This window comes from Anastrepha ludens, chromosome 3 (assembly GCF_028408465.1).
Source record: "Anastrepha ludens isolate Willacy chromosome 3, idAnaLude1.1, whole genome shotgun sequence".
In the NCBI taxonomy this organism is placed as follows: Eukaryota; Metazoa; Arthropoda; class Insecta; order Diptera; family Tephritidae; genus Anastrepha; species Anastrepha ludens.
In genome coordinates this window covers 117,744,845-117,767,371 of record NC_071499.1, presented here as the reverse complement: position 1 = coordinate 117,767,371, position 22,527 = coordinate 117,744,845, and the positions used below count along the sequence as shown (strand labels likewise).

Genomic DNA, 22,527 nt, shown 5'->3' with positions numbered 1-22,527 from the left:
TTTTATTAGTAAAATCCACGTGAACTGATTTGGCTTCATTTAGCTTTATGTTCCAATTTTCAGTCCATGTGACTACTTCGTCAATGGACTTCTCCAGTTTCTGGATGGATTCGTTTTCAGTTGATCCAACAGCTAAGATGCATGTATCGTCAGCGAATGTAGCTACTTTGCACATTTTCGGTACTGGCAGGTCTGCGGTATAGAGTAGGTACCGTACTGGGCCGAGTATGCTGCCTTGTGGTACTCCGGCCAATATTTGTTTTATTTCCGCATACACCTGCTTTTGCTTTACTCTAAAGTACCTATTTGTTATATACGATTCCAAAATGTCAGTGAACTGCAACGGAAGAAGGGCTTTTAATTTACAAAGTAGTCCTTCGTGCCATACTTTATCAAATGCCTGGGCAACGTCAAGGAATATTGCTGAGCAGACTTTATCACTCTCTAGCGCGTCTTCTATTGTATGTGTTATCCTGTGTATTTGTTCGACGGTAGAGTTTTTTTCCCGGAAGGCAAACTGATGTGGGGTATGATGTTTCTACATGCAACTATAGATTTTAAGCGTTTGGAGAACAGCTTTTCGAATAGATTACCCATTACTGGAAGCAGAGCGATTGGCCGGTAAGATGCCACTTCATTTAGGTATCATTACTATTTCGGATACTTTCCATTGGAATGGTATATATTTCCAATCTAGGCATGCATTCATTATAAAAGTCAATTTCATTAGCGCCTTAGTTGATATATTTTCCTTCCTTAAATTTAAATTGGAAATTTCGGTAGCAACTTCATCTATACTGAAATGCTTTATTTTACCGAACTCTTGTACAGTTGATGGCGGATGGGCCCCCAAAATGAGGCGGTAACACCAGAAAACATAAAAAAAATCCACAAAATCGTCTTGAATGATCGAAAGATGAAGTTGAGTGAGTTAGCTGAGATCGTAAAGATATCAAAAGAATGAGTTGGCTTTATATTGCATGAGCGTTTGACTATGAGAGAGTTCTGTTCAAGTGGATGCTGCATTTGTTCACTTGGCCAAAAACCAACACGTTTTAAGGAATCTGAGTAGTGTTTGGCCATACTTAAACGTAATAAACTGGAATTTTTGCATCGATATGTAGAAACGGATGAAACATGAAACCACCACTTCACTCCAGAATCATCATCTGAGTGGTCAGCACTGGTGAACTTCATCCAAAGCACCCGAAAGCACAATAATTGGCTGAAAAGGTTATGGTGTCGGTATTTCGGGATGTACGTGGCATAATATTCATCGACTATCTTGAGAAGGGAAATACCATCAACAGTAAATATTATACTATATAGCGTTTTTGGAGCATTTGAAGACCAAAATTGCAAAGAAATGTCTGCATATGGGAAAGAAAAAAATTGTGTTTTTTTTGAAGCCTATGCACCATGTCACAAGTCAATCAATAAAATGGCAAAATTACATGAATTGAACTTCGAATCGCTCACACATCCATCGCATTCGCCAGGTTCTCAGCGACTACTGGCTGTTCGCAGACCTAAAAAAAAAAATACTCGCCGCTAAGAAATTTTGTTCGACTGAAGAGGTTTTCGCTGAAACTGAGGTCAACCTCGAGGCAAAGGATAAATCGATCTACAAAAATGGTACCGTAATGTTAGAGCGGCGCTAGTATGATTGCGTTGTTCTTACTGGAGATTAGGTTGATTAATAAAACTAATTTTCAGCACAAAAAAAAAAAACTGTTTTCTTTGTTAGGTCCAGCCCATGTGTTACATAAAGTTATTTAATTTTAATTAATTTAATTCCATTATATTTTTATTTCATTCTATATTCAAATATCTATTGTGGACTTTCATTTCGTAGCAGGGCAGGCAATAAAAACAATATCAACACTACGCTTTCACTTTGTCAACACTTCAATGGCGTAATTTCAATCTCCTTCAAATACTTTTTATATGCACAACTACCTACAAAGCTGCATTATATTTATATTTATTTCCTCTAATTAAAATTATCAAACAAATGCAGAGTTGCATGGCGTGCACATAAACATACAACACTGATGCGAATGGTTGCATGTGAAAAAGTGTGAAATGCATGCATAAAGGCGCAGATAGGGGGAAAAAGTACGTATTTATTGTAGTTGTAAAAAGCATGCCCGAGTGTGTGAATTAAAATGTATATTCCTCTAATTAACAATTTTAAATAAAACGAGTTAATTTACATGACATACACACATACACACACGTATGTGCTAATATGGGCACAACAACGTATACGTACATAATTATGAAGTTGAATGTGCAGGCCCACACAATCGTATGTATGAAAATTTGCAGCGACATATTTTCTTATTTTTTTGGTTTTTTTATTATTATTACATTTTTATGGGTACAAAAAGGTCTGTGGAAGAGCAGGGCATGAGTACAGCGGCAAAGATGTTTCGATTCATATGTCCATATAAACATATGTTTACATATTCACATACGTAATCATGCATATGTGTGTATGTATGTACGCAGTGAAAATTATAACGCTGAGGTCACCCAGCTCAACGCCGCCGAGCAAACAGAGTAAAACCGCAAGCCAGCTAACGAGCTGATGAAGGAAAGCTCATACAGCCGAGCACAAGCACACGCATACAATCGCATACACGTACAATCGCTCACATGTATGCATGAGCATACACCGCCACATATTAGCAATTAAAATTTTCCTAGTTAATTACTTTAAGCAGCTCAGGGAAGCGTAAATGTATGAGTGCATAAATGGATGTGTGGGATGTTTTGCAGAGCAAGCGGCACTAAAATTCACCCGCACACGCACACACACACACACATGAAAGCGGCAAAAATACATACACACAAGCGCATATTCATGCAGGCATACGCATACATGTTAGCTGAAGCGAGCTGGTATTAACGGCCACTCAGCCAGCCAACCAACCAACCAGGCAACCAACCAAAAGGCAAGCAAATAAACGCTGCCACTGCTGCGAGATGCCTAAAATATGCGCTCGAGTGTGTGTTGGTTGGCGCATGCAAATATGTGCTATGTATATGTGAGTATATGTAAGTATGTATGTGTGTAGCACAATAAGTTGGCATGTGATTGTATGCAGCTAACTGCGCTAGCGTCAAAGCTGTCAAAATGGCAATACAGCTTAACGTTGCCACTCAGTGGCGGCAACGAGGCATTCTAATGCACACACACGCATAGCCATAAATGAAAGAATAACGGTCATAAATGCACTGTAGTGCAAGAATATTAATACCACAAACACATGCACACACGCACACACACACACACGCATACAATAGTCACTACACTCACAGCAGCAAGACTTGTCGCAAAGTGCCTGTGATTTCAGCTTTTATGCTTCTATGTGCATTTAATCCTGCTTTCATCCCAACAAATTCAGCTTTAGCTTTTTCCATTATTTTTCTTGCACTTTTCTCGCCAACGGACGTGCACATTTTTGTTGCTTCTTTTTTGGTTGAAAATTTAATTAGGAAATCTAATTTGCTCAAAAGTGCATGAAAAATGTTCGTACGCCATTTTGGCACATGTCAAATGGGTGAATGCAACGATGCTTTCTACTTTGAAGCTGACATTCACTGGCGCAAAATTACCTCTTGTTAAAATTGTGTACAATGACTATATATGCGTTAGGGACGTTCTTTATAGTTTGGAATATATATTTTTGAGGAATATTAGAAATTTATTTATTTATATAAAATCTTCTCCTTCTTTTTGATTGGCACTATAACAAAGCCCGCTAGGTGCTTCTTTCTCATGCTAACCGGCGCCAGTTGGAAACGCAAAGTGAAGCCAAGTCCTTCTCCAACTGATCTTTTCAACGCTAAAGAGGCCTTCCTCTTTCTCTGCTACCACCAGATGGTACAGAATCGAATACTTTCAGCTCCGTTTGTTTTCCTTCGGCACGAAGTCAACCGGTCATACATCTCAGTGTTCCATCGCCTACGATACTCGCCGTTACCAACTTACAAAGGTCCAAAAATCTTCCGCAATTCTCTTAAACACTCCAATGGACGCCTCATCGGATATTTTCAACGTCCAAGCTTCTGCGCCATACGATAGAACGTCAAGCTCGTCTATGAGAGCCTTATAAAGTGTAAGTTTTGTTCGTCGAGAGAGGTCTTTACTACTTCATTGCCTACTTAGTCCAAAGTAGCACTTGTTGGCAAGAGAGATTCTACGTTGGATTTCAAGGCTGACATTGTTACCGGTGTTAACGCTGGTTCCTAAATTTACGAAGTCCTTTACAACCTCGAAATAATAACTGTTAACAGTGGCGTGGGTGCCGTTACGTGAGTGCGCCGACTGTTTGTTTGACGACAGGAGGTACTTCGTTTTGTCCTCGTTCACCACCAGACCCATTCGCTTTGCGTCTTTATCCAGTTTGAAGAAGGCAGAACTAACAGCGCGGTTGTTAAGGCCGATGTTGTCAATATCGTCGGCATACGCCAGCAATTGTACGCTCTTATAAAAAATTATGCCTGAGCGATTAAATTCTGCGGCTCGTACGATCCTCTCCAACATCAGGTTAAAGAAGTCACACGACAGCGAGTCACCTTGTCTGAAACCTCGTTTGGTGTCAAACGGCTCAGAGATGTCCTTTCCAATTCTGATGGTGCTGCTGGTATTGAGCAGCGCCATCTTGCATAGCTGTACTCGTTTTGCGGGGATACCAAACTCAGACATCGCGAAATATAGGCACTCCTTTTCATGCTGTCGAATGCAGCTTTGAAAGCGACAAAAAGATGGTGTGTGTCCATTCCCCTTCCATGGGTCTTTTCCAAGACTTGACGTATTGTGAATATCTGGCCAATGTGTGACTTTCCAGCTCTAAGGCCACACTGATAAAGTCCAGCTCCTCGCCGTCATGGTCAGGTAACGGGATCTTCACATTCTCCGCGACATGTGCAGCTGTCACTATTTAACAAGACCGATAAGTGTAAGTGCTTTTACTTTATTGGTCCACATATTTTTCTTAAAATGTTCCTCTCTAATCTTCCCAGTTCCTCCACTTCATGTGACGTCATGAAACCTATACGAGTTTCATAAGCTGAGGATTCAAATATTGTCTTTTAACATTTCTTGTTAATTAGATTTGATTTCTTAAGGATCTGGTAGCCGCACTTCATTTCTAATACGGACCTATTGGAATCGACCATTGAACTCCCCATCGAGCTAATTGTCAAACGCAGACGGTTTGGTTGGATAGGCCAAATCATAGCCGTTCATACTTCGTGTTCTTGGTTGTTTACTCGATTCCCCACACCAACGATTGCTCTCATTCACTACCTGGCGAGCTTGAAATCAGCCACAGAGCTATCTGCATTATCGTTATGCGACCTTTCAGTGCCATTAATTTTTAATATAACTACGACTATTGCAGTACAACTAGCTTTTAAAGAGCGAGAAACTTTAAAATGTTGGCTTGGCCTACTTTTAGGTGCTTCGCTTGAAAATACCAACAACTTATAAAGAAAAAACTCTCCAGCACGCACTCACACAACAAATAAACTAAAAACAAATACGTAATGAAAATTTTCATTTAGTTACAATTTGTAACGGTAATAAATATTTGCGGCACATACATACATACACACACATGAGTGCTGCAATAAGCACATTTACAAATGGTAAAGGAGCAGAGTGTCTGTGATGCAATTAACACGCGCATATATCAGTCGCATACCAAACCAAAAACAATAAAAAGGTGAAAAAAACCAACAACAATATGGAGAAAGCCTTTAAAATGTATATGAATGTTACGTGCAAACATACATATATGACTATGTATGGAAGGCGAATTGTCCTTTAAATGGTAAGGGAATGCACAGGCAATTTAACCCTTTCGTTACACCGAGATCAGTAACCACCCTCTGGTAGAACGCGCGCACATAAGGAAACATACATATGCATGTACATATTTACACATGTGTTTATTGTGTTGCTGCGTTCACATATGCGGTGTGTTAAAGGTAATTGAGAATTGAGAGATGGCAAAAATCATTGAAAATCGATATTCTTCAAAATAAAGCGATAAAATGCATGGGGTTGATATGTAGAAGTGAATACAAATTGAAAAAAGAAAAAAGTAATTACAAATAAAAAATAAAATTGAAATTAAAATTAAAATGAAACAAATAAAATATAAATAAAATAAAAAACAAAAAAATGTAAGTATAAAAAACTAATAAAATTAATTTAAATAAAATAACAAATGAGCAAAGTTTAATATATCAAAAATGTAAAAAAATAAGGTATGAATTAAATGAAAATGAGTTAAATTAGATAAAATAAAATAAAACAAATAAAATAAAAAACTTTAAGGATAAAACAATTAAATTATAATACAAAGTATATATAATTATGAAATTAAAAAATAAAATTTAATTATATTGTAGATAAAATAAAGCAAATAAAATCTAAGTAAATTAAAAATGAAAAAAATTAGAACATAGAAAAAATTAAACAAATAAAATTTAAATAAACTATGAACTAAAAATGAAAAAGAAAATAAGATATAGCATAAAATAAAACAAATAAAATGTAGGTACAACAAAAATTAAAAAAATTGAAATATAAAAAAATTAAATTAGATAACAAATAAAACAAATAAAATGTTAGTATAATAAGAATTTCAAAAAATAAAATAACAAAAAAACTTAGATAAAATAAAAGAAAAAAAACTAAGTACAAATAATATAATCAAATTAGGTAAAAAATAAAATTAGATAAAATAAAATTAAATAAATAAAAATGACAAAAAGTATGATTAAAATAAAGGGATCAAAAAAAGGAGAATAAGATAAAATAAAATAAAGCAAATATAATTAAAAACGAAAAAATAATATTAGAAAAATTAAAATAAAATTTGTAAAATAAAAATTGAAGTAGATATAAAAGATTATATTAGATAAAAGAAAACAAACCAAACCAAATATAAATAAAATAAAACATCAAAAAATGAAAGTAAAAAAAATAGAGCAGATAAAAACAAAGAAAGTAAAATTAGATAAAAGTAAAATAAAAAATTAAAAAAAGAATTAAGACATAAAAAATAAAATAAAAATTGGAAAACTTGAAGCATAAAAAAATTAAATTAATATAGATAAATTAAAATAAAAGTAATAAAATAAAAGAAGAGAAACAAATTTAAGAAAATAAAAATTAAATAAGAAATTTGGTTAAACAAAATTAAAAAAATATGTATATGAAAAAGAAATGAACAAGGAGGACATAAACAAAAGTGGACATAGGTTAGGCCAAGGACCAAAATAAGGATGCATAAAAGTAAGCTTACAGCTGCTAGTCGCGATGCACTGAATAGAAATGTGGCCAATATTGAACCGTTCATCGGCTCTCAGCAAATTTGAAGGAATCAGCTGATTTGCTGGCGTAAAAAGAGATATGACGGCAGTTTTCTTACAACAGAGGTGCGAATAGAGATAAGGATACGTATAAGGATAAAGATGCACACATGGATAAGGATGTAAGTAGGAATGAGAATTCGAATACAGATGAAGATAGGAAAGGATAACGGTAAAGATGGATAAAATCAAACATAGCTATGAATATGAATAAGGATAAAGACAAGAATGATAGAAAGAAGATTGCGCCCATCAGAGAGTACGTGACGTCACGTTTGCTGAGTTGTGCAGTATTGCCAACCATTTGCTCTTCGCAATAAATTTAGTGCTTTTTTATACCGAAAATGCGAAAATTTTGAAGTTTCGTGTTTGTTTCTTTTTCTTTTAATTTAAAGCTACCGAAACTTTAGGTTAAAAAAAACTGTATTATTATACAAAAGAAGGTTAAAAAAGGTCACTCTGAGAAGATTTTAGTGCTAATGAAAATTAGTTGGTTTTTATAAAATTTGATATTTTGCAAGTGTGAATTTAATTTTTTGCTCCTTTTAAGGTTATGGAAGAATATTAAATGTCCCTCTCTCAACTCTTCTTAAGATTGAAAACTTGTTACACGTTTTAAAAGGCGTTTGAATTTACTGAATGCGGATTAAAACCATAGAGGTGTAATCGTTTCTTCCGGCCATCAATCTTTAGTGGGACATAGGGCATCAAGAGGTGTATTCATTATAAAAATAAGCAACAAAATACCTAAAAATATTAAAGAAACCTTACTGACATTTTTACAAAAAGAGTATCTTATCTAGTTACATAACCTCAAATATAGCAAATAAGTCGTTCCCTTAACAAAAGAGTCTCGCTTGACAAAAATAACTTATAAATTAAATTGTACATAAGCACAACACATTTATAAAAAAAAACGCACATTCTAAAGACAATTTGTCACGCATACAAAGTTTTTTAAATCATTCAATAAAAATTTGTTGTGTTATTTTCTTTGAATGGGAATTGTAGTGCGTTTTTTATATCCAAAGGTAGGCAATACTGCAGTAGCGAGAGAGAGATTTGACTGCCGAAAGCAGAAGAACGCCAACAACACCGGCAATCGCGGGCAATGCCACCAGATGTTAAAAAAAGTAAAGCTAAATAAAACTAAGTGAATTATTAAATAATTATTAAAAAATGTATATTTTACAAAATTATAAACATTACATTTTAATTAGAACAGGAAAATGTCATGAAGAAAGAACTAAAACTCTCAGACTAAATAACAAAAAAAAAATTCTAAATCAAGTTATGAAAATGGTAATCTGGCCTCACTGGAGCTAAAATCACGTAACTCGTTGTCAAATTCGCTGAGAGCAAAGTAACGGGACCACGATAGGCGCCATCTCATTATTCTTTCCATCATGGGATAAAGATGCGCACATGGATAAAGGCGCAAGAAAGAATAAACATTCAAATGAGGATGATTATGTGGATAGAAAAGAATAACGGTAATGATGGATAAAAATTAAAATTCAAAAAGAAGGACTCCAGCTGGGCATAGTTATGTACACGGATAAGGATGTAAGTAGGGATAAGAGTGGGTAAAGAAAGAACAGGATAACGGTAATGCGGGATAAAAAATTAATTTAATTTAATTAATTAAATATTAAAGTAAATTAACAGAGGGAGTACGGATAAGGATACATATACACATATGTATATGGATGCAAGTAAGAATAAGAAATCAAATGAGGATAATTATATCGATAAAGATAGGAATGGATAACGGTAATTGTGGATACAAAATTAACGATCAAACAGAGAGGTTCAAGTTGGGCGTAGTTATGAATACGGATAAGGATAAAGATACGCACATGGATAAGGATAGAAGTAGGAAAAAAGAATGGAAATAAGGGTAATTATATGATGGTATGATGGGATGGGATAAAAAATCAAAAGCAGTTGTGAATACGGATAAGGATAAAGATACACACATGGATAATAATGCAAGTAGGTATAGGAGTTCAAATGAGGATAAATATATGGATAGAAAAGGATAACGGCAATTATGGATAAAGAATTAATAATCCAAGAGACAGTCTCTAGCTGGACAGAGTTATGAATAGGGATAAGAACAAAAATACACATATGGATAAGGACGTAAGTGAGGATAAGAGTGGGTAAAGAAAGAACAGGATAACGGTAATGAGGGATAAAAAATTAAAAATCAAAAAGCGAGACTCGAGTTGGGCTTAATTATGAATAAGGATAGGAATAATGATAAACGCAGTGATGTTGATTAGCATTTAGTTGACGATAGTTGTACACATAGATTAAGGTGCGGATATGGCACAGGATAATGGTAATTTAGGAAAAAACGAAAAAAGTATAATGGGTTACCTTCCAGTTGCAGAAGAAAAATAAATAAAAAGCAAGACAATTATTAGAAAAAAGGTAATTGATATAAAAAGTTGATATAAAAACCAAAATGAAAAGAAATTAATTCTGCAGGAAAATCAATGTAAAATAGCCCCAAAAAACATTATTAATTACATTTTCATTACTTCACCTCGATAACATTTGCACATTCCTATGTCGAACACATCCTTAAAATCAACCCTTTTTTCTTGCAGCTTTTCTTCAGAGCAATGCCCACATTGATTGCCTCACAAAGGCGTAAAATAGCAATAACATTAAAGAGCACACACATGTATGTATGTCTGTATGTGTACGTAATCATAACACGCCACATACGTATATATTAAAGCATGTAATGGGCGTGTCAAGCGCTTGAGAGGACATACCAGTTCCACCGCGCAAACATTGGCAAGCGTCATGTGTAAATATAAAATTCCTATTATGTGTGAAATTCAATTATTTTGTCGCTCACACATTTGCCAAACTTAATAATGTCATCAGTTACGCTCAGCAAATAAATAAGGATATGCAATGAAAGTACGAAAGAAAATACATAAAATTAAAAACCAACAAAAGAGGTGGCGATGCACCTGGTGAAGTTATTGCAAGCCCACTTTTCCACAAGTGCTACTTCTTTTACACAGCCTTACAAAAGCTCACAATAATGTAAAATTCAGTGGGCGAGATGCTTCAGATTTTCCTCAGCCATTCAAGACTTTGTAAAGAAAAAAGCCAATTAAAAAATGTGCAATAGCCTTTGAGAACACTTTACTTTCACTTCATCTGCTCTCCTTCTTCCTTCTCAGGGTATGCGCATACACACTTAGCCACATTCATTTCCATGGCTTTCGTGGCAAATCTAATTACCCCACTTGCCAGTCAGTTCTATGCTTTTGGCTTTAATGCACTCGACGCCAAATGAAGGATGCAGTCAGCTGGTGAAATGGATTTCGAAAGAATATTTTCCGCTCTGCACTAACTTTGCTTAAAATAACCTTGGTGAAAGAGCGAAAAAGAAGGCAAAGTGGCATAGCGACATGACCATGCGCAGGATACTCTTAAGGAAGTAGCAAGGAAGTGTAGGGAATTTCAAAAGTCAGTTCCACTAAATATGTATATGAAGGATGTCGTTAGACTTTGAAGAGAATACTACAACAACAGCAAGAAGTAAAGGAATACACAAAAGTAACACTTGAAATTCAGTAGTATTGAAATAGAAATGTGGTCAAGCCTCATAAATTTAATTGCAAAAGGTGATCAATTTAAAAGTATTGGATTGTAAGTTGAAACAAAACAAGGAAAATTCAGATTGATTAGGCAATCTTTATTATTTTTGTGTAGAACCATTCATCACATTTATTTTGTACAAATAATCCCTTTCAAATCTTGCCGTAATTCGGTCAATAGCGCAGTAATTCGGCCATCGAAGCTGGTTAACCCACAAAGCATTTAGACTTTACATACCGCCACAAATAGAAGTCTAAAGGTGTGATATCGCACGTTCTTGGTGGCCAATCCACTGGTTCGAGACGAGAGATAATTTGCTCACCAAAACGATGACGCCGCCTAAAATCCATTGTTTCACGATCTGTATGGCAAGAAGCGCTTAGTTTTGACATAATCTGGGCCTGCTATCATTTGTTGCTTCGTAACTACAGTGAGTATCGAAACCGAAACCGCTACCGTGTTGTTGTTGGTTTAACATTCTAAGACACTCCCAATAATTTTTTGGGGAATGTTGCTGAAGTAGACATTTTTTGGCTGGATATAAATCCAGATGCTTCCGCTAGAGAAATCGGCATCAGCTTATTATTAGAGCAATTCTATGTCAAGTGATCCAAGTATTTTGGAGATTATCGTGAATTTCCCTGAAAATTGGAAATCTTGAGTGGAATGGAAGTAAACTGAAAAAATGTTGAAAAAAAAATATTTATAATTTTCAAATCTCTTAGTAACTTCATCGTACCTTCCTTGGTTCAGTCTAGAGTTGTAGTTGGATTGCTGCTGTAGCTCGAGATGGGGCAGTACTTTAGAATGTGTTCTATGCTAAGAAGTCACCTAAAGACGACCTGATACCCATAGTTGCATTTGGAAGGAAACTTGCGTGAGCAATGGCCCAATCCAGAACGCGTTCAGGATGCTTACATGGGTATTTTCTTTACCGATGGGTCCAAGAATAAAATAGGGTTTGGAGTCGAATGGTTCTTTAACGATAGTAATAAGTATCACGATGCTATGGGGGAAATGACAACTGTTTTCCAAACGGAAATTTTTGCCATCCTGAAAGTAGCCGAATGGATAATCGGGAGGAGATGGAGCGGGAAACAGATTGGAGTTTTCAGTGACAACCAGGCTGCACTTCAAAGATTGTTCAAGAATTTAAGAAGAAGCTTAATTCTGTCGCAAGACAAAACAGGCTTGTACTTATATGGGTTCCAGCACACTCCGGTGTTTAAGGAAACGAAATTGCCGATGAATTAGTCAACCGTAGATCAGTGGTTCCCCCACAAGGGCCATAGCCAATAATCGGAATCAGTTCCGCAGGAATCATGAATTAGATCAGCGATCATGTATGCAAGTTACATAAAGAGCGATGGTCCGGTCTAGAACGCTACAGAACTGCAAAGTGTTTTGTGGCAACCCCGAACAGAAAACTGTCAAATATTTTACTAAGAGGAAGGAAGGACGTTCGGTTGATGGTCGGTCAGGACACAATCCATAGGGTCAGCATATGACCACCATTGGAATCATGGAGGACCCGACGTGCCTGCTGCTGTAAATTCGACAATGGTTTCATATTCTATGATCAATGGAAACTAACACATGATATTAAGAAGGCTGTTTCTGCAGTACCTGGCGTAAATTTAAGGATTGCGCGTATTTTGGATGGGTCTAAGGAGCTCACGCATGCATGTGGCCATGCACTCGCTGTCGGCCTTGAGCAGCTCAGCCGTCTGTCGAAGTCCGGTCGCCCTGCTATGCTCATAATTTTGCCCGGATCAACCAATGGATACATTTTCTTTCATCTTAACTGAAATTGATGAGAAAAAGCGTACTTTTGTTTTGAGGCTTCTTCGATTTTCTTATCTTATGTTTATCACGACAATCTCAGAACAAAAAGAAACTTCCACCAAAGCGTAGTTTTTCCACATTATCGCGACTTCGATCAAAACAAAAATTGATTAAAAATAAAATTATTAGATTGGGTAGGTTAGGTAGACCTCTAGGGTCCATTTTGTTACTACTGCTATGTATTTGGAGTCGAAGATATTATTTTATGTAATTATTCGTGCTCGTCTTCCCGTCTTTTTAACAAACCCTTCAGCCTTCTGTCAGCAATATCCTTCAAGAGTGAAAAATATTTTGAACTTATGTTGTCGAGTCCTACAAAGAGCAGGGTAGTGGGAAAGTAGGAGCTCGAAAGTACCACTAGCATTCGCTTCGTTGCTTGTATTACCCGCATGGGTAAGCTTGTAGTTTTCGTATTCTAAGTCCTTAGTATAATTTTGGCGAGGTTGGGCATTCGCATATCGACTTTCCCCATCTCTATCTCTATAGATTAAACAGCAATGCAAGCCATGGTTAAAGATCAGGCCATGATGAAGCTGTCAGCACATTGGATTGCAGATATGTATAACTATTCTACATAACCTTATTTACACGGCAGAGAATTCATTGCAGAAACAGAAATTTACTGTGGCCGCTTTCCTTGATATTGAAGGGGCCTTTACCAATGTTGAAGGAGGGCAATTACTGCAGCACTCACTAATCTTGGGGTAGAACCGGGCTTGGTAGGCTTAATTGGCAAAATGCTAAATAGCAGAATCATTGAAGCGAAACTAGGAGAATCGGTGCTCAGGATATTGGTAAGTAGAGGTACACCGCAAGGTGGAGTCCTCTCACCGTTTTTATGGAACGCAGTTGTAAATAAACTTCTGTTAATACTGGAATCGGTGGGCTGTAAGGTGATAGCTTACGCCGATGATGTCGTTATTACTGTCTATGGTAAATTTGTATCTACATTAAGAGACCTAATACAAAATGCTCTAGACATACTTTCTAGGTGGACAGGAAAGTGTGGTCTAGGAGTCAACACAGACAAAACACAATTCATATTGTTCACTAGGAAACACAGAATCCCTCAGCTAAGTCCAATTATGCTCAAAGGGGAAGCTCTTGTGATTTCGGAAGAAACCAAGTACTTGGGACTAAACATAGATAGGAAACTGACTTGGAAGTCAAACACCTTAGAAAGGGTCAGGAAAGCGAACCTATGCCTGTAAGAGAACTTTAGGTAAGACGTGGGGAATTAGACCTAAGGTTGCTCATTGGCTCTACACTGCTGTCGTCAGACCCATTCTTCTATATGGAAATGTTGTCTGGTGGTGTGCTATGCAGAAAAATACCTATTCTAATTTATTGAATAAGGTGCAGAGATCAGCGGAATTAGCAATATGGGACGTCATGAAAAGCACGTCATCCATGGCTTTGGACATCATACTACATCTTCCACCCCTAGATCTCTTCTGCAAATACTCAGCGGTCTGCTCCGCTTTAAGGCTCAAAGCGAGCTCACAATGGAGGACTCTCACACATGCCCACTCAACCATCTTAGACTCCTACACGGATATACCCAGTGACTGTGATTATCACCCTCCCATTCTTTGCTTCGAAAGGAATTTCCTAATGAAAATCCCTTCTAGACTGGGATGGTTCAAAGAAGACCCAGCACCCAACACTCCCGTTAAGACCTACACGGACGGATCTAAAATGGACACCGGTGTAGTATCAGGACTATTTTCCGAAGAGCTTTCTATTAGTGAATCTTTTAAACTACCGGATCACTGTAGTGTTTTTCAAGCGGAAATAAACGCTATTGATGAAGCCTTAAAATGGTTAAAGATAAACAGAATATCATCAACGGATATCTGCATTCTATCAGACAGCCAAGCTGCGCTATACGAGCCCTGGATGCATTCCAAACAACATCAAGAAGTGTGTTACGTTGTCCCCAATCTCTAAATGAGATGGCCTAACAATATCGTATAATCTTATGTTGGGGTCCACGCCACAGAGATATAGCAGGGAACTGTAGGGCAGACCAACTTGCAAGAGAAGGTACCTGTATGCCATGCATAAGTAATTTTATGAAGATACCTCTTGCAACTTGTAAGCTTTTCATTCAGGACGCATTAATCAGTTCTGCAAATCAAAGATGGACTGGCGTTAACACCTGTGAAATTGCTAGACAAACATGGCCAAGGCTAAATTTACGTCTGTCCAAGAGTATTATAAAACTGAATAGACTTCAAATCAGGACCTTAGTAGGGGCCCTCACAGGACATTGTCTAATAGGAAATCACGCAAAGAGATTAGGCGTTTACACGCATGATTTCTGTCGTAGCTGCAGAAATGAGGAGAAGTTGGAAACAATTCAACACCTTTTTTGCACATGCCCAGCTCTAGCCAGAAGCAGGAACCGATTTTTAAAATCCTTCCTCTTAACGAATATAGATAATCTATACATTTTAGGTATGAACAACCTTTTACGCTTTGTCAAAAGCTGAGGATGCTTTAATATGGAGAGGGAAATGTAGCCCAGCCCTCGCGTCTCACAACGGACCCTTTTCGTGGTAAGATTGTTTCTATGTGCGATGCGGTTACCAAACCTAACCTAAGGATGGAGAGGGGGGCGGGGGGTCTTTGTGGGGTATAAGTTCCTTGAAAATGGTGAATTCCTGCTAATTAATACATAGAAGCTCAGGACTTTACTGCATTTCCGGTAAGGTCGAAATCATAAGTCAAACCAAGCGATGTTATTGCTTGTAAGCGATACAGGAAGATTTGCGAGAATATATATATATATATATTATTGGCGCGTACACCTTTTTTGGGTATTTGGCTGAGCTCCTCCTCCTATTTGTAGTGTGCGTCTTGATGTTGTTCCACAAATGCAGAGACCTACAGTTTCAAGCCGACTCCGAACGGCAGATATTTTTATGAGGAGCTTTTTCATGGCAGAAATACACTTGGAGGTTTGTCATTGCCTGCCGAGGGGCGATCGTTATTAGGAAAATGTTTTTCTTAATTTTGGTGTTTCACCGAGATTCGAACCGACGTTCTCTCTGTGAATTCCGAGTTCAGAAAATGTGCAGCACCGAAACAATAACACTTTCCTCGATCAAGAAATTTTACCTAACCCTCCTAGTCAGGTAGTCACACACAACCGACTAAGTACGAATATACAGCTTAATTAACGAATCCTTTTGAGCACTCCACACCAAGAAAATGAGCAGCGATCCAAGTGAGAGTTACCGCAGTGGCTACCCAGATAACCAACTTGCCGAGCACCGCTAAGAAGAATCTAATTAACAATTTTCCATCGAGTGTGCAAATTAAGGCGCAACGTGCGACAAACAACTCAGAACTGAGAGTTGGCTGTGGTTGAAAGGTAAAGGTGTGTGAAAATTGCCACAGGCGATAGAATTTATCAGCGTATTTTCATACAATAAAGGTAAGTTCGTCATGAAGTGTATGCACTAGGAGACGCATAGGTATGTTGCAATTTTGTGCAAATAAGTGGAAAATATAATAAAATTGTATTGTTACACAAGCGGGAGATAAAGTGACAGTGCGGATGGTTACCGCGGCCAGTGCACAGAGTACGCAAAGCACGTCGAGAGACAAGTAAGTGCAGCTCCGCGAACGAGATTCGGTTGGGAGATTTTGTCAATATATTCAATTGGTTTTTTGTGGAGTAGAAGAAGTGGAAGAAAGAAATTAAACTTAATAAAGGAAAATGAAATAAATATAAATTAAATTAAATCAACTAGAATAACGAAAAGTAAAAAACAAACAAAAAAAAACTTAAATAAACTAATAAAAAAATTAAAACAAAATTTAAAAATTAAATTAAATAAATAATAAAATGAAATAATATGAGGGTTACCTGTTAAACAGCCACCTGGTATACCAAAGGTCTTCATTTGCGAAAAACCTGTAAAGAGAAAAGATTTGACTTTATAATAGATAGATATATGTATATATATATAATATATATTGTACATGTTTGTTATTATGTTTTAAAAATATTTTTCTATTTGTTCAAAGAACAACTTTTCGATTACTTATCCAATAACGAAATTACTTAGGCGCTTTTGAACAACTTATTTGTGTACGCGCATCTCTTCTGTTCAGTTCTGTCTAAATAAATGGCAAAATGTTTAATAAGTTTATTGACAATTTGTCAGTCAAATACAGATATGTTTATATTTCAAAGAAAACACAAGAAAAAGAGCGGCACATTTGTGTAAATTGCCAATTTGTTAACAGGCCATTAAGCGTACACTTTCTCTTTTAAAAACCTACCCTGCAGGGAAGTTAATTTATACAAGTCTGGTGCACTACTAATGACTCTCTAACTATAGCTGCTGGTTTTTAATTGTTTATTTATTTCAAGAAGTCAAGAAAACATGATTTAAAGCTGACTACTAAAACTAAAGAGTAATAAAAATATATTCATATTTAAATTTACATTTAAATGTTACAAAATTTACATCTAACTAAACTAAAAGCTGGAGTTCAATAGTACAGAAAATCCCTTCTTTGAAACTGAGAAATCTAGAAAGTAAGAAATGGAGATCTGAATAAAATCACGAATAGCGCGTTCAATAGTAGCATTACGAGCATAATTTGTATTCAACTAATTTAAATGAATACTTTGAAGCAGAAATGGGCAATCAAAGTCACCCTTAATACATTGAAAGCAAACGAGAGCGCAATAATCGACCTTCTACTTTCTAAAGACGAAGTCATGCTTCGGTCGTATAGTGCGCCAACAACAAAATTTCACCTGTAGTTTTGGTCTCGGAAACTGTTAAACGCTCTGAACAGACACCACTGCCCACGATGGGTTTAGTGAAATTGTGTTTTCAACCAAAAATTTCACTGATTCATGTTCAGGTTCGACAGCCTGGGGCAGTGTGACAACCTAATTCTAATCAATCTCCTCCATTATATTAACAGCTCTGGCTGGCTGTAGATATCTGCCTGTTGGAGGTCTCATAATGGTATCAAAACGGCGCGTCAGTGCTACTTGAGGAGTGACAGACTCCCACTTCAACCATTTCACCTATCTACCTACCTAATTTCAGGTTTTTCCTAAAGGGCACGTTTGCAGCTATGCTCGTCTACACGCATTTGTGTTGTTATGTGCGGAAATGAATGGCTTTGTGTATATTCCGCTTTTTAAGATGTGCATTTTTCAACAAATTAACAGGATATCAAATTAACTTTGAACAACTTTTAAAATGACTTAGTGCGAGAGTTAAAAATTAAAATATCTAATTCTTAGATGTTTACTTCGGCAATATATTCCTTTGATATTTGAGCAGCTATCCTAATAGCCATGGTCGCATCACTCAATTTGTGTTTCTCAATTCTGGTTAATTGAAAATTTGGCAACGAGCTAAATAGGGGGGGGGCTGGGGGGGCCTCGAGCAGCCTGTCTAAACATTCAAAATAGTAAATAGAACAAAATAAAATAAAATAAACTAAAATAAAAAAAAAAATAAATAAAATAAAATAAAATAAAATAAAATAAAATAAAATGAAATAAACAACAAAAAAATAAAAAAATAAAATAAAATAAAATAAAATAAAATAAAAGAAAATAAAATATAATGAAATAAAATTATATTAAACAAATTCTGTGAAATAATTTTTGTGGAAAGGCAAAATAGAAATAAATAAAAGTAATAAATTAAGGAAAAATTAAATGAAATATAATTAAAATAATTAAAAAATACTAAAATATAATACTAATTAATATATAATATAAAAATCATAAACTAAAACAAATTTAAAAATATTACAATAAAATAAAATAAAGTAAACTAAAGTAAATCAAAACATATGAAATAAAATTAAAATTAAATTAAAATTGGTTAAAAATTATGAAAAACAAAACCCAAAATATTTTGTAATATAAAAAAAATTATAAAATAAATGGAACCTGATAGAATGAACTAAAATAAAATAAAAAAATATATTAAAAAGTTAATATATAAAAAACAATACAACAAACTAAAAAAAAAACAATAAAAATAAAATAAAATCAAACCCAAAAATTAAAAAAAAATATCTCTAATTAAAATAAAAACAAAAATAAAATCCAATAAAAGATATAACAATCTTAAATACAAATTTAAAGAAAATATAAAATATAAAATAAAACAAAAGAAAATAAATGAACAAAATCGAAATAGGGTAAAAAATAACATAAAACAAAATCCAATTTTTTATAGATAAACAAAATAAATGAAAATCAAAGAAAATTTAAAAACCTTTAAAACAAAACTAAAAACTAAAAAATTAAAAAAATGCATCAACAAAAATACAATGAAACTAAATATTAAAAAATAAAATCAAACAATTAGCCGAAGGTCTTAGCAGCCAGTGCTTGTTCCTTTCCTTTTTTTCTTACCTTTAGGTGGAATAATTATTTATAATTATTACTCTTTTCAATAAATAAATAAATAAATAAAATCAAACAAAAATTAAGAAAAAAATAAAACAAAAAAAATAAAGTAAAATGAAATAAAAAAAAACAATAAAAAATGGGTAAATAAATAAAAGAAACTAGGCTTAAAAAATTATTCCAAATTAAATGAATTAAAAGGAAAAAAACAAATAAAATAAAATAAGCCAATAGAATAAATGAAAAAAATTATAAGAATGTATGAACAACAATAAATTACAACTAAATAGAATAAAAGCAGAATAAACTAAATAATAAAATCAAACAAAATAAAGAAGAATCAAATAAACTTAATAAAACAAAAAACTCAAAAAAAGTATCTACAAATAAAAAAGGTAAGGAATACAAACTAAAATAAAATAAATAGGTTAAAAATTAGTGAAATGTAAAATAAAACAATTAAAAACCAAATAAAACTAGATAAAATTATAAAACAAAGAAAAGTCACAAAAATTTTATAAGCAAATAAAATAAAACAAACCAATTAGAATAAATAAAAATAAAAAATAAAATAAAATACAATTTAAGGAATCTAAAAACAAAATATTTGTATAAAAATTTAAAAAATGTATAAACAAAAATATAATATAACTAACTATAATAGAAGTAAATTGAGATAAACTGAAAAATAAAATCAAACAAAATAAAATATAAAAAAACAAACTTAATACATTTAGGGCGAAGAAGAAGAAGGAGGAACTCCAGAGACTGCAACAAATAGCAGTCTAAGGGTGTAAGACCAGGACTACCAAATATGGCGAACATATAGAAACTTCCCAGCCAAGCTCTCCCAGTTTCTGTCGGACCCTCAAAGATGTACAGAGCTCGACGCTTCTTTTAGCTGTAGATCACGAATGTCATATCAAAAACGTTTCTATATTTCTCACTTCGCTCGTTGAATCGTCATGACAATAATTTAGCATTTGCCTTGCGTGTGTTCGCTTGGTAGTCGCCAACCATCATCAACCTAATCTTGGCGATTTTGCAACAACAAACACGGAATAAGGGTAAAATGACGCAACACAGGCGAACGAGTGCTTCTTGGCCAAATTGTTGCCATTGTGTGAGGTGTGAAATGTCAGAATGTGTGCATATCAATATGTTTTTTGTTTTGTTCTTGCTTTTTTTTATTTAAATTAGGCTCACCAAATTTGAAGTGCACTTTTGAACTTTTGAAAGTGCAAAAATTCTTTTTTGTTATGGCTGATGTACTTGATTTTTAGCTGAAGTGATGCACTTCAAGATTAATTAATGAGAAATTCTTACGAAAAGAAGGGGTAGTTTTTTTTGTTTTTGTACAACAATTGTTTTATTGTAGGTGTAAATGTATATACATATGCACTTATGCCACTGGGAACTTCGTTATTGCCTACAGAATGGTGAACACTATTCAAGAAAAAAATGCATATGATTTTTATGTTTAATATAAAATTAGAAACCGGGATCTAAAATACGGAAGAACATACCCAGCAACGAAACAGGGCACAGAAAAACTGTCTCCATACTCGTATAAAAGTTAAGCGGAAGATATTTTCACAATTGTCACTGTGCAATTTTTGACAAAAAGAAATCGCTGAGGAAATTTTGCTTCCACGGACCACATTTCCTTTCAACGTAACTCAGTTGATGGTGAATTTAGGCAATGTTTCGAACAACCTTTCAAAAGCAAGTTGATTTCCAAGCAAACCAACTTATATTAATTCAAAAATCGCATCTTTATTGCCTTGATATTCGACTACTTTTTTGTACTACATATCGACAGATTTCTATCCAGAGGCAAATATGTAAATAAGGCGTAGGTACTATTTAGCCATCAGATGCTAAATGGAACTGTGGAAATTTGGAAGAGTTTTCATAAATGCTCATAACATTGGTTTTGAAAATTATGATAAAAAACTCATATAAAATAGCTTACTTGAGCCGATTGCATATCTATACGATTTTTCTGTCAACCACTGTACATAAGTAAGTACAGTAGTTGCAGTTCTTTATCTATTTATAAATATTGCATCTTGCATCTCAATAATTTATACAATAATTCATTTAAATATATAATTATATAAAGAAAGAAATAATAAATTTGTGGCAATTACAATGTTGTCCGTCACAGCTCAAGAATTAATCAAAAATTAAACTCTACAATAAGAAATTCTCTATAGCGTAAGGCTGAATATATAAAGCAAGTTAGTTTTTTTCCAATTTTGGCCATTAAGTATATCTATTACTTCTGTTTCATTTAGCTTCGCTGCGTTTAAGTATCTTGTTCTGATCTCCTTCAGTACCGGACATCTTCCCAAGAAGTGCTGCGTATCTTCTTCCTCGTTTAAATTGGAGAGAGTACACATTTTCTGGGTATTTCCATACGAGGTTGCATTTACATAGCTTTAGTAAACTACATCTTGCTCTGAAAATTGTTGTAATGTTAGGTAGTCGCCTAGAGAGGCTCTCAACGCACTGACACACGTTATTCCAAGGTTAAATGAAGCGGGTCGCTGAAAAGAAAAAAACGTATGGTCATGCCAGTCTATTATTGCGACAAGCTCGGTTAATCGCGGTGAGGACTGACTACATCGTCCCGACGGTAACTTCCAATAGGAATTTTGCCACTCTCTCTCCATCTAAGGAAGAATGGAATAAGGGATTCTTTCTAAACAACTTCGACATTATAGTCTATACAGATCACAGCAAAATGGATTGTGGTGTTGGAGCTGGTATATACTCTCATAGACTTGGAATTGAAAAATCTCTGCGTCTCCCTAATACCAGCAGTGTCTTCCAGGCGAAAGTACTGGCAATTGGGGAAGTTTGTAGGTTACTAATCACGGATTTCTCTTTTAAGGGCAATATCGCTATTCTTTCGGATAGCCAAGCTGCAATCCAGCCACTGGACTTAGCTACAACAAACTCTAAAGTGGTGGAGCAAAGTAGGAATAGCCTCACCACCTTGAGTGAAAACCATAAAGTAACCTTAATTTGGGTCCCGAGACACCGGAACATAGAAGGTAACGAAAAAGCCGATGAACTGGCAAGAGGGGGATCTGCCATGAATAACGTTCTTGCAGTACCGGTAATCACACCATTAGATACAGTCAAGAATGCAATATCCCTAAAATACCTTCGAATCACAGATTGTAGATGGAGAGACCAGACGAAATGCAAAATCAGCAGGACGTTATGGCCCACCTACAACT

General features: G+C 34.9%; 1 protein-coding gene across 1 annotated transcript in view; it reads right to left on the bottom strand.

Annotated features, from left to right (window-relative positions):
• Positions 1-22,527, bottom strand: part of LOC128857698 (homeobox protein goosecoid-like) — a 56,652-nt gene that overhangs the window by 7,964 nt on the left and 26,161 nt on the right. Inside the window, exon 2 of the mRNA XM_054093443.1 lies at positions 16,748-16,795. Within this exon, the coding sequence (XP_053949418.1) occupies positions 16,748-16,795 (48 nt within the window). The remainder of the gene's footprint in view (positions 1-16,747; positions 16,796-22,527) is intronic.